This window comes from Xenopus laevis, chromosome 5L, assembly GCF_017654675.1.
Source record: "Xenopus laevis strain J_2021 chromosome 5L, Xenopus_laevis_v10.1, whole genome shotgun sequence".
NCBI lineage: Eukaryota > Metazoa > Chordata > Amphibia > Anura > Pipidae > Xenopus > Xenopus laevis.
In genome coordinates, this window is record NC_054379.1 from 44,261,780 (window position 1) to 44,274,793 (window position 13,014).

Genomic DNA, 13,014 nt, shown 5'->3' on the forward strand with positions numbered 1-13,014 from the left:
AATAAATAAAGTACCCCCAGTTGTAAAATATGAGGATATTATAAGTTACCTCGGAGTTCCATGACCTGTATAAAAACACTCGGCCTTCGGCCTCGTGTTTTTATATGGTCATGAAACTCCTCAGTAACTTATAATATCCTTATATTTTACAAGAGGGGGTACTTTATTCACTATATAATACCCTATCTAATATCCTATCTAATATCCTATCTGCACTAGGCATCCCCCTTCAGCCCATATCATACAGCTTAAATGCATACTTTTCTGTGTATTTTATCTCAAAAGAAAGGCTAGAGGGCTAGCCGAAACGTTAGCAGTTTTTTGCTGAATAAACACCATTTTTTCACCTTGGATAAGACCTGTGAGAGCATGACTTATTTGGGACAGTTATATATATACATATGGCACCAAGTTAAAGTACAATGGACGTATATGTAGCAGCAAATACATTACACTACACAAGGCTGGAACAGCTTCATAAAATAAAATAGAGTTGTTGTTTTGCCCTATACATGTGCCCACTGTATAGTTTAGGTGCCATATGTTAGGAAATGTAGGGGGGAAGGAGGGTACCCCCAAAAAAATATACAATCTTTTTCAGCCTATCACCCTTAAAAAAGGAAAAGACGCCAGCGTTTTTTGGGACTTTGAACTGTTTTTGAAGCAATCCCTATCTACTCTATTGCACTTATCCTGGTCTGAGATGGCAAAGGCAAGTCTGGTGCAAGAGGTAACGTTCAGTAAAATGCGCAAGTTAGTGAATTAGTGTAGTTACGTCGTCCCTTCCCCACAGGGCAACTTCACCTGGCTAGAAGTGCGAAGTAGCGCTAGAGTAGGTCCACTTCGCTAGTGAATTTACGCTAGTGTTAGCCGCTTCGTGCTTTAGTAAATTTGCCCCTTGGAATATTGGATGGCACTTCTGGAAAAGGCTTTATTGTAGCAGGCTGCTGGTAAAACATCGAATGCGTTTTGGGATTATCGCCCTTAGTCATAGCCTATGACAAAGTTACATGATTTCCCTTCCCACTCTTAATTTACAAATGCAAATCAAGATTTTGATTTGTTTCTGCTAGGCACTCAGCCGAATCTGTATCCTGCTGAAAAAGACAGAATCCTGGATTTGGTGCATCCATAATAAAAATAAAGTAGTTGGACACAATCTGCAAGTCCATTTGTGGAATTATTGGAGCATATTTTAAAACCCCACAATATCTATTGCTATTCATGGCTACATTGCTATATACAAATAACTATGCAGTGCAGAGCTTACCTTGAATGAGCCTGTGGAGAGACTAGACAAATTAAATGTATACTGAAGCTGTTTATCAGTCAAGGTGCAATCAGCAATTTCCTCTTCATCTGGACAGACTACTGGCGTGCCCCATTCAAATATATATTTGCAGTCTGACACCTCCACCAACTTTGGTGTTCCCTTTTGAATACAGAAAAAGGACATAAGGTCTTGGAAAATGACAAAAAATAATTTACACATAATTAAATCCTGCTCTTTGGGTAAAGACTTTAGTTCCCCTTTAATGGAATATCACTATTTATGTTTACATTATTGTATGTGACATCATTGGATGAAAAATTGACGGATGTGGGTGTGCATTTAAAATCAGCTGGGAAGTCAAATAGTACAACAAGAAACAAAGTTGTAAAGAGTGCAAAATATGTAAATGTTAAATCTCAACAACTTCAATATAATCTTTCTGTTAAAACTAGGATTTTCACAGGGTGCCAAACAATGGGAATTGTTGAAGGTCAAATTTGAGTAATTGCATGAAAATGTTAGCTTCTGTATTTTCATGTAATTACATAATTCAAGTGTTTTACCTTCAGCAATTCCTGTGGTCTGTGGGGGGGGGGGAATATTGGGATATTTTTTCACCTGTGCAGGAAACAATTTTGCGCAGTGCCCAATGTAACATTGCCCTTAACTCTCTATATGAACTGTTATTCAGAAAAAGTGGTGATTAGTTGGACTTACTATATATGGGCAAGCATTTTCTCTTCCATGGTTTGTTTCAACTCATATACAGTATGTATTTGGGACTGTTGCATGTCAACGGTAATGGCTAAAGTGTATTTGCCACAAAATCTGTCCATAAATATGACTGACACATTTTCGAGCTTCTCATTAAAGGGGTGGCTCACCTTTAAAGTGATACTGACACTAAAAAATGAATTTTAGCATATGAATGTACATTAAATGTTACCTATAGGTCATGTTGATCATTTTTTGCTGAGAGGTTTGTTTTTGTAAGTAATTGTTAGTTGAAGTTCCTAAGCCTGACTCTCTGACACTCTGACTTTGCCAACCTGACTGTCCCATCTCAGCATGTTAGTTAGTTTCTAATGCTAACGGACTCCTGCTGCACAAATATGGCAGCCCCCTCATACAGGAACATGGGGGTTCAGAAAGGTAATGTAAAAGCATCATGCAAATACTTTATGGCAAAGTTAGAAGTAGCTTGCAAAGCCAATATTATAATAGATGTAAAAAAAAGTTTAATTTCAGGTGTCAGTATCTCTTTAAGTTAAGTTTTAGAGGCAGAGTTAGAGCTTAATAAATAAAAACTCATCTACGTTCATATTTAATTTTAGAAGCGTATTTATCAAATGGGGAGTTGTAACTTTCACCCATTCATAAATACAATTCTAAAATTCCCATAGGAAAGAATAGAAAGTTGGTGAGTTTTTATTTATTAAGCTCTAAACTCACATTTTGATAAAGGTGCCCCTTAGTATGTTATAGAATGGCACATTTGTACCAACTTTTCAGTTGGTCTACATTATTTATTTTTTATAGTTTTTTTTTAAAAATTATTTACATTCTACTCCTGACTCTTTCCAGCTTTCAAAAGGGGTCCCTCGCCCCATATAAAAACAAATGCTCGGTAAGGCTACAAAGGTATTGTTATTGCTACTCTTTATTACTTTCTATTCAGACCCTGCCCTGCTCATATTCCAGTCTCTTATTCAATCAATGCATGGTTGCTAGGGTAAATTGGACCCTAACAACTAGATTGCTGAAATTGCAAACTGGAAAGCTGCTGAATAGCAGGCTAAAGAACGCAAAAAACAAAAATAATATAAAATGAAAAACAACTGCAAATTGTCTCAGAATATCATTCTCTATGTCATACTAAAAGTTAACTCAAGTGTGACTAACCCCTTTACGCTTCCTCCTTTTTACCTATACTATATATATTTATATAATACACAAAAGCCATGAATATCTTGTAAATTATATCCTTATAAAAGGTGAGTTCTGATGTCATCAGTTATAAACGGTGAGTTCTGATGTAATTTCTATCACATGACTCACTTAAATGTGTGTATTATAATAAATAAAGTACCCCCAGTTGCAAAATATGAGGATATTAGAAGTTATCTTGGAGTTCCATGACCTGTATAAAAACACTCAGCCTTTGGCCTCGTGTTTTTATAAAGTCATGAAACTCCTCGGTAACTTATAATATCCTTATATTTTACTTTATTCACTATTTATTCACTATATAAATAAATAGTCTGCATCGCTGTATAACAGCATGAGACAAGCTCATGCTATACCCCCCGGTTGTGGTGGACTATGGGTCCCTGCTGCAGAAGAACAGTTCTGGCAGGTAGACGCACTGGCTGCGCAATGGACATCTCCTGAAGATCCGAGAACCAGGTTCTCCTGGGCCAATAAGGCCCCCAATGTTCCGCCAGCTCCTCAAATACCTCCGGGTGAAGTTCCCATCTCCCAGGATCTAGCTGGTTCAGACTGAGAAAATCCGCCTTCGTATTGTCCACTCTTGGTATGTGGATGATGGACAGATGCATGGCATTGGACTCTGCCCAACTTAGTATCGGTTGTGCTTCTGTTAACGCTGCACTGCTGCGGGTACCTCCCTGTCTGTTGATGTAGGCTACTGTGGTGGAGTTGTCGCTCTGTACCCGTACCCGCTTTGACTGGAGCTGGGTCGACCAGCGATTGAAAGGCAACCTCACCGCCTGGAGTTCCAGAATATTGATTGGAAGTTTGGTCTTGGGTGGTGACCATGGACCTTGTAGTGATAGGTTGTTCCATGTCGCCCCCCAGCCCTGGAAACTGGCATCTGCTGTTATCACGGTCAAGTCTGGTGTGGCCCAAGATTGGCCTTCGGACAGGTTGTTGTGGCGGAGCCACCAGTGTAGTGACTCCATTGTTGGCTGTAGCAGGGAGAGTCTCTGGGTGAGGGGACCTCCCTTCCAAGCGGCTAGGATGTTGGATTGTAGAGGTCGGAGGTGAATCTGTGCAAACGGCACCGCTTCTATGGGCGAAACCATCAATCCCAGTACTTTCATTGCCAGGTGGATCGTAGGTCATTGGATTTGTAGAAACCTGGTGACCTGATCCCTTAGTCTCATCTGTTTGTCCTGGGGTAAACTCACCCGCTGTGTGAGTGTGTTGAATTCGAGACCCAAGGACGTCATGTGGTAGCCGGGAATCAGGCTGGACTTGTTCCATTGATGGTCCAGCCTAAATCCTGAAGCATAGTAATCGCTTTTTGAAGATCCGCTCTGCCCCTCTCCTCTGATCTGGCCTTTAGAAGAAGGTCTTCCAGATCTTGTCAACCCAGGCATCTGATGAGTGTAGGCTCCACAGCTCTCGGAATTGAAGCAACTTGCCCCCTATTGGTTGCCCTGGTTCCGGAGTGCGTGCCCCATCACCCTGAAGTGGGCTTGTCGGCTGAGGACTTATTATGGAACTTGTTGGTTTTCCATGTAGATCAGCTCTTGTCCGTAGTTTTTGTCCGAAACTGGGAACGTTATGTGGGGCTGTGACGTCTGTTGTACCGACCGATTTGGCCACGAAAAATTTGTCCTCGTCTCAGGGATGTAGTTGATCTGCTCTTGTTCCGAGGAAGGAAGGTGCTCTTTCCCCCTGTGGCTTGAGAGATGATCTTCTCAAGTTCCTCCCCAAAAAGTCACTGCCCCTTGAATGATAGTGAGGTTAGTGACTTCTTTGAGCTAAGGTCCGCCATCCAGCTCTTTAGCCAAAGTGTTCTACGAGCCGCTACATATAATGGTATGATTGCCCTAGTAGAGCCTGAAGTGGCTAGGTAGAGTCTCCTGCCCAGTGGAGGGTATAACCGCAGGGACGCCCCATTAGCTCTGCCCGTGTGAGGAAGGAGGACTGGCTGGCAGTGATCCCCGGCATGGATAGAGAGGAGAAGGGGGTAGAACTGCTCTGCAGGAAAGGAGATGCTGGGCGGGAGAGTTACTTGCGTTCCGGACTGGGCGTGAGGTCCATAATGGCACCTGGAACGAATAACTCCACCCCCAGGCAGAAGTGTCATTGCCTGATGCAGCCTGACATGGAGGTAGCCGGAACACCAGAGACTGGGAACTGCCAGTAGTGAGCTTCACCTGGTAAGGGAGATGAGAGAGTGGAACCCTGAAGAGGCCACTGTTCACCAGCCATGTGATCCTAAGAATTCTGTTCTCGGCCGAATCCAAAATAGTGGATTCAGTGCATCCCTAGTAGAAACCCTTTAAACACAACACTCCTCCACCCCCTAAAATTATAGTAGCTTCTTCCTCTGTACTTACCAGATCAGTTCCCGTAGTACAGTGGAAGATGATGACGGAGGAGTAGTTCTGCTGCTTGTCAGTTGCACACGGAGTTGGACTGTCCATCAGGAGCATAACCTTTTGGATTACAGGGTTTATCACAGGAGGACCATGTGCACGCCCAATATCCTGGTAGAAATAAAGATACAAATAAAAGAGAGTCGGCAGACTATTACCCAGAACTTTAGTGCACATTCCTTGAAATTCACCTGTGCGTGATCAATACAAATTTGATTTTTGATTAAATCATAACAAAATAGAACTCAGAACGCAAGAGATTTGTTAACATATTCCGTGGTGATATACTAAAACTATAATTAAAGCATTTTTAATCAAGTGTGGTCATTTTAGCAGCGACAGAAATACCACCTGCTATGGAAAGTGGATGGACTCCAAGTCTCACACTCCATCAATTCATAATGGAACCAGGTAAAGGAGGAGTTGAATGTCATAAGACAATGTAAGAAACTGGTTTCTAAAAGTCAGAGGCAAACTATCATGGTTTCTTTATTCTGTGGAATCAGTTAAATCTGTTTAAAAACATATATACATTACTTTTGCAATCAGTTATGTCTATTTGAAAAACAAATATAGCACTGTTTTGTGACTAAGCACCAACGGTATGCATTTGTGTCAAAAAGGGGGGGAGTGTTTTCCCTTTTAAGACATCAGCTCTTGAGAATTTTACTACTTACAATTTTTTTTATAGGAGCTGCTGGTATTGGTTTAAGATATTATTGGCCTTTGTTGTTGTCTTGTAATGGTGCATTTGACTCAAACATACAACATAATCCGTTCCACTGTAGAACCATTGTTGAGCCGTAATACAGCATCAAAACATGACTATTAGCATATTGGGTACCCTGCACAATCTCTCTCTCTAAATTTGTGGACATAGGTAAAGCTCTCTAATGTCATTATGCCAGTGCACAACTTAAATCAGGGGTGTCCAAACTTTTTGCAACGAGGGCCAGATTTGGTGAGGTGAAAATTTGGAGGGGGCGACCATTCAGGTACAAAAAAAGAGGGTTGTGGGTGCACTCCTAAGGAAATATAAAAAGCTTTCTTTGGTTAGTGCACCCTCATACCCACCCCTTTAAATTAACGGTGGCCCTATGTCCTTGTTTTTTTACTAATCCTTGGTTTGGGCAATTTCTCTCCCTCAAAAGCCACAAATGCTAGCGGCAGGGGAGGGTTTAGCCTTTTTATTTGAAACCAACGCCTGTGAGACACTCATATCTACTGCACTTATCACTAGGTAACACTTCTGCACTGATTCGCATACATTACACCTATTACACTCCTCATTTTGTTTTTACTTTTTCATCTACTCTCTACATCTATACCCACACCTGTACTTATACTTAAATTCACACACATACACACACAAGTGTGCGCCTATATGTACAACTTTACTTCATTATAGTCTCTTCACTTCACAATCACATTTTTTTTAATGCAGTCTCCCTTTCAAAAGCCGCATATGCAGGTGGTGGGGGAGGATGTAGTCCACAGATTGAAACCAAGCTTTTATATTTTGGTCACAGGTAAACAAGTTAGGGACCGCCGTATGGGGTTTACCTTGACGTGGTATGGCGGCTTATCAATTTTATGATCATAACTTTGTAACAAAAAACCCTGTTTTTCTTTTTTTAGACAGGGGATTATTGAATTTAAATATGTTTTTATATGGCCTTAGGAGTGCACCCACAACCCTCCTTTTTTGGGCCGACCATTCAGCCCAGCATCCACTCCGAGGTAGCTAGCTTGCGATCAGGATCATTCACTCCTAGAGATGGACGGGTACACGGCATTTAGGAACTGGAGAAGTGGAGTCTGTTTGGACTTATTCGCCGCACCTCATTTAAACAAGGAATTGCGTAGCCATAGCAGTAATATTCACTCCTAGAGATGGACGGGTACACGGCATTTAGGAAGTGGAGAAGTGGAGTCTGTCTGGACTTATTCGCCGCACCTCATTTAAACAAGGAATTGCGTAGCCATAGCAGTAATATTTGGGCACATTAGTGAAATGATCTGCCACTTGGTCTATACTACTGCCCGTGTGCTGAAGGTGTTAGTAATCGACGTACTGGCACGTAGTGACGCGCAGCTCTTGCATTTTTTTTTTAGTTTACTGTACTGGCGCGTCAGTACATCTATTGCAAAAGTATGTGAGAGCGGCGCATCACTACGTGTCTATTACTAACACCTTCAGCACACAGGCCTCAATATAGACCAAGTGGACGATCATTTCACTAATGTGCCCACGGCTACACGATTCCTGATTGCACTGTGCTGACGGGCCACATTATTATTAATTTCATGACAGAGGCTTTAGGCCTGTGTAAATTTGAAAACGGGCCGCAATTGGCACCCGGGCTGGACCTTGGACATGCCCGACTTAAATCATCCCATTGTTGCTACTGTTACCCCTTCTGAAAATGATCTAATATATTTAAAAAAAATACTGGGAAGTTGTTTGACCTGAATAAATGCCCATTATGCTCTCTATGTTTTACTAAAGGGAAAAGCCCATCAAACTCATTTATTAGCCTGAGAAAAGCAATAACTAAGGAAAGTGTGCACTTACAAGTGGGTCTCCGTTTGTAGGGTCCAGACACACAGCTGCTCCAGGAGGGCACTTCACATCCACAACTGGGTTTAATGGCTCACAGATGTTGATGTAAAAATCAGCCATGTTACCCAAAGCTGTACCATCCACGGCTTCATAATAGCCAGCGTGCTTGATCAGAGGAGTCAGGTCAATAAGGGATGTACCATTGTTCACAAAGCATTTTGGCTGTTTTTAAATGAGAAAAAAAATTGTTAAATAAAACATTTAAACAAACAGCATATAAGACCTGTATGAGAAAACCATAGGTGAACAAAATGCTGTATAGTTCTGCAACCTCTCCATTCCATAGAATACCTGTACTGGCATATGGTAACCTGCAAATGGTTTTGGTGCCACTTCCCTTCTACAATAGCATTACTAACAGCTCACAGAGAACATTGCACCACGAAAAGGCTTTAGGAAAAGGGCACAAACCAGTGCACAAAAACAAACAATGAATTACTAAAAAAAACTCTAAAAATGTTAAGAGATATGAGATGTTGGTAACATAGTACGTAACTATTCCCAGAGCATCCCATATGGTAGCTGTGAAAATATTACTACACAGGGAGAGCTTGTCAAGAAAACTGAAGCAGAATTTCACCCACCTCCTCTTCACAGATGATTGACGTGTGCCAAGCAAAGTACCATGTGCAGGTCTTTTCATCAAATGACACTAGAGTCGGGTGGCTAGATGTCTCAGAGTTGGTGCCACACACAAAGCTAAAAACACTTCTATGCTTTCGATTGCTAATACTGCATAGATCACCATCCTCATAAACAAGGCTCACAACCTGATCCATATATGTGAGCCGAGTCTGTGATTTGCCAGCACTAAAGGTTTTGCCACCTTCTGAGATGCACACTCCTACCAACAGGACAAAAAACAAGGTTTAGCAATGAGAAGATAAAGGCAGTGTTTGTTCTTGTAAAATGGTTAAAAAAGATAAAGTTACTAAAGCACATTGCAGAGTTTAGAATCAATTTGGATATTAAACCCCTGTGAATATAATCTCTAACCTCCTACCCAAAGTCGGCACTCCTGCACTGGCACAGGGTTCTCTTGTGAATATTGGACTATCGCCGAAAAAAAAACTGCATGATTTTCAGTAATTATACTTATTGTGCATTTTTTGTGCCTGGATCTTACACAACAAGGTTGTTGCTTTCCTAAAAGCCTCTATCACAGGCAAATATTTAACTACCATATTTATTTATTTCTGCAGTCAAACTGCGACTGAAGAATAGGTATCTACCAAGAGCTATGAAAATAATTGATTATTTGCCATTACCTCCCCTTGAGGAAACAGTCCTCTACACAATATGTAGTTATATTGTTATTCATATAAATAAAAATCAGACATATTTCCTACTTACCAGCTCCTGGAGCACATGTATTCTTCAATTCACTGCAGATATTTAACTTAACAGACCTCTTGCCAACTTGAAAACTGTACCCTTCAGCATTGGTTAACAATGACAAATTGAACAGGTGACCTGCAGACAACAATACATAGGAACAGCATTTAATCATAAAGAAATAAATATTGAGGGTTTTTTTTTTTTACATAAATCTAAAACTCCTTAGCAAGTTTCGGTAACATCTTCAGGATCCTGAATTTTTTTTGTTGCATAATTATTGGCACAAGCTAAAGAGGAACGAGAAACCTGTAATCAGGTGTGATAAATGCAATAAATATATTTTTCATGCACTTTTTTTTGCATTTAAGCCTATACGTTACAAAGCCAGTCATTTAATACCTTGTGTTATTTTGAATGGTCCTGCTGAGAACATAAAGTGACATACTTTAAAAGAGAAGAAAAGGTATAATAAACAAGTGCAGGGTTTTCTCCTATAAAATACACACCAACTCTTAGTATTTTCATGCAGAGTGCACCACCTGCATCTTCTATAGTGCTTCCAGGCATATCTTACACTGGCTTAAGTTGGGCACAGGCACAGTAGAGAAATGTTAAAAAAAGGTTGTTTTTTTTAAATTTTATTTATATAGGTGGGCTGTCAGGGGTAGAATATATATACTCTTTGCTCTTACAACCAAGACTGAGATTAAATCTCTCTATGCTACAGCACATGCTGATGACTTACTTACCTGTGGCAGGGTTTGTAACAGCGCAATGGTCTTGCACAGAGATATTCAGGGGGCAGGCTGAGGCAGTGTTCCAAAAAAACTGATAATCACATTCCTGCAAGGCTGAGATTAACTGTGGTCTGCTATGCTGTAGATAAAAGCAACAAATATATATTTCAGGTCAGGATATAGGCATCTCATGTTATTGTTCAAACGTATCTATGGACCCTCAGGTTCAGATGGATCTCCAACTATAAAAGCATGGTTTACTTGCAAATAGTTATAGACCATGACCCAAATGCCTGAGAATAAGGATAATTATTTTATAATTTTATTATAATTTAAACAATACAAATAGGTCAACACTCAAAAAGAGGGTCCTAGATGTTGAACCCTGTCTGTTCTGCAAGTTCTGGAAACTAACAGTTAAAGTCTAAAGTGACTTTAACGTAACCTTAACACGTTAAATCTACACTGCTGGTACTTCTTTATCAGTGCTGCAGATTTTGTTCTACAAAAGGACAATAACAATTTAATGGAGGTGCATAATTCATTTGAAACCATTTTGTTTGTCATGAAGCAGACTTGATCTGGTTCCCCTGAGAAAAAAAAGATAATATGGGCTGCCAAGGTGTGTCCCTACTGCCCCTGACTGCCTGTCAGCACCTTCCTTCCTTTTCTCAAATATGGTTAAAAATAAGGTAAAGAATTACATAGTAGTTAGGACTAGGTGATATGTGGCATTTTTACATCGCATTTCTTCTTATTCCCCATAATTTCACTCGGAAGAATTTTAGTGCACTTTTGTGAAAAAAAGCCAAGCGGAAAAGCAATTTTCATGCAAAATGTAGCCGAACTGATAGTCGATACACAACGTAATTACGTCACCTGCATATAATGCAACAAATACCTGTATGCGCAATCCATCTCACAAGAGTTTGGCTGCCATACTGAAAATACGCATCGTATTTCAACATATTTTCCAAACCTGCGGATCCCATAGAGTTCAAAAATATGGCTTTTCCAGTACACCAATATTTGCGTTTAAAAACGCAAATACTGGTGTTGCGTGTCAGCTGTTGGCTCGCAAGCACCACGTGGGAATTGTTATGATGTGTATTACATTATTTTCAATAGAGCTTCATTTTGAGCGTATTTATGCTCGGCAGATCAATTTTTAAAAACGCCACGTGTGACCTCATCCTTAAAGTTGCCCATGCTGAAAAATGGCACACACAAATCACATTCAAACAGAAATATTAACTCAGATAATGTCAGCAAACAGAAAATTAAAAATATGACAACATGAATGAATGTCAGAAAACAAATACTATTGGCAGGCATCTATTTCACATCACAAGGTATGGCCTCATCCTCTATGCCCAATGCTTTGTATATTCCACATGTGAATTCTTTTGCGCTATCTACCAAAACACATCCTGGATCCAGAATTATAAATTTATTCCAAGGATGAGGTATTTAAGGATGAGGTCACACGTGGCGTTTTTAAAAACCGTTCAGCCGAGCATAAATACGCTCAAAATGAAGCTCTATTGAAAATAATGTAATACGCATAACAATTCCCACGTGGTGCTTGCGAGCCAACAGCTGACACGCAACACCAGTATTTGCGTTTTTAAGCAAAAATAATAGACACGCTCCAATTTAATTCAATTTATTTTCAATTCAATTTAATTTCCAATTTAAATTAATTTATTTTCTTCACCGTGAAGAAAAAAAAAAAAAGTATTTCAGTTATTGTTCTGCAGTGAACATAGTGTTAGATGGGCAGTCCTCATCATTAGTTTCACTACAAATTTACATATCAGGTAATTGCACAGGTAGCAATACAACTTAAACTTACTACTTTGTTTTTGTCACACTTGAATCGTATTGTTGTCATCCTTTTCCGAATACCATCTGAGCACAAATCACCATTTTTATACTCAAGGATGGAGGTTCCATTTTCCCATTTCGGGCTACTGGTAAGTTCACCAACATTAATGGCTTTGGTTCCGTCCAAAAAGCAGGCAGCAGCATCCTTTTCACATGAAGCAGGTCCTAAATGTAAATGTTGCACAAAACAAGCAACATTAAAAAAATGGCAACAATTCTCAATGCTTTGATTTATTTTCAAGCAGCAACAATCCAAAATACAATCCCATGACACCTATTGTACACATGTCTGGGAATGTTCCTAATATTAGTAAACACAATTTACAGTTTGTTTGCTTTAGAAGTACATTTGAAACATAACAGCCAGAGTAGATTTCTGCCTGATTTGGCAACCTATGAACTGGGTGAAATGAGATGATCCAATTGTTAGTCCCTAGGCTCATGACTGGATTAAACATAAAATCCTGTTGTGATTGGACAGACCATATGTTTTTAAACCTGCCTGATAGATATCTGGTTGATTTTCAGCCAGACATTGGTTGGGCAGGTCTCTCAGAGTGCTCGATAAAAAAGCCAATGTGCTGCCATGTATGGCGAGAGCAATCAATAGCCCTTAAACTCTTTGAAAGCCTAATCTTTGATTTTTTTAAAAAAATTCAGTAAACCATATCACCATGTGTTTAATTAATTAAAGGCTAAGTCACCTGAGTACATTTGGTGGGGACAAATGAAATTAAAAAAATACTGACACGTTCCTATAAAAATCATAGGAAATTGTCAGTATAAAGTATGTGCTGCACCTGGAAT

At 39.9% G+C, this 13,014-nt stretch overlaps 1 protein-coding gene across 1 annotated transcript in view; it reads right to left on the reverse strand.

Annotated features, from left to right (window-relative positions):
- igf2r.L (insulin like growth factor 2 receptor L homeolog) overlaps positions 1 to 13,014 on the reverse strand; it is a 90,442-nt gene that overhangs the window by 18,795 nt on the left and 58,633 nt on the right. The window contains exons 31-37 of the mRNA XM_018262972.2: positions 12,176 to 12,372; positions 10,333 to 10,459; positions 9,599 to 9,718; positions 8,830 to 9,089; positions 8,198 to 8,407; positions 5,584 to 5,733; positions 1,271 to 1,432 (exon numbers count right to left, since the gene is read on the reverse strand). Of these exons, the coding sequence (XP_018118461.1) occupies positions 1,271 to 1,432; positions 5,584 to 5,733; positions 8,198 to 8,407; positions 8,830 to 9,089; positions 9,599 to 9,718; positions 10,333 to 10,459; positions 12,176 to 12,372 (1,226 nt within the window). The remainder of the gene's footprint in view (positions 1 to 1,270; positions 1,433 to 5,583; positions 5,734 to 8,197; positions 8,408 to 8,829; positions 9,090 to 9,598; positions 9,719 to 10,332; positions 10,460 to 12,175; positions 12,373 to 13,014) is intronic.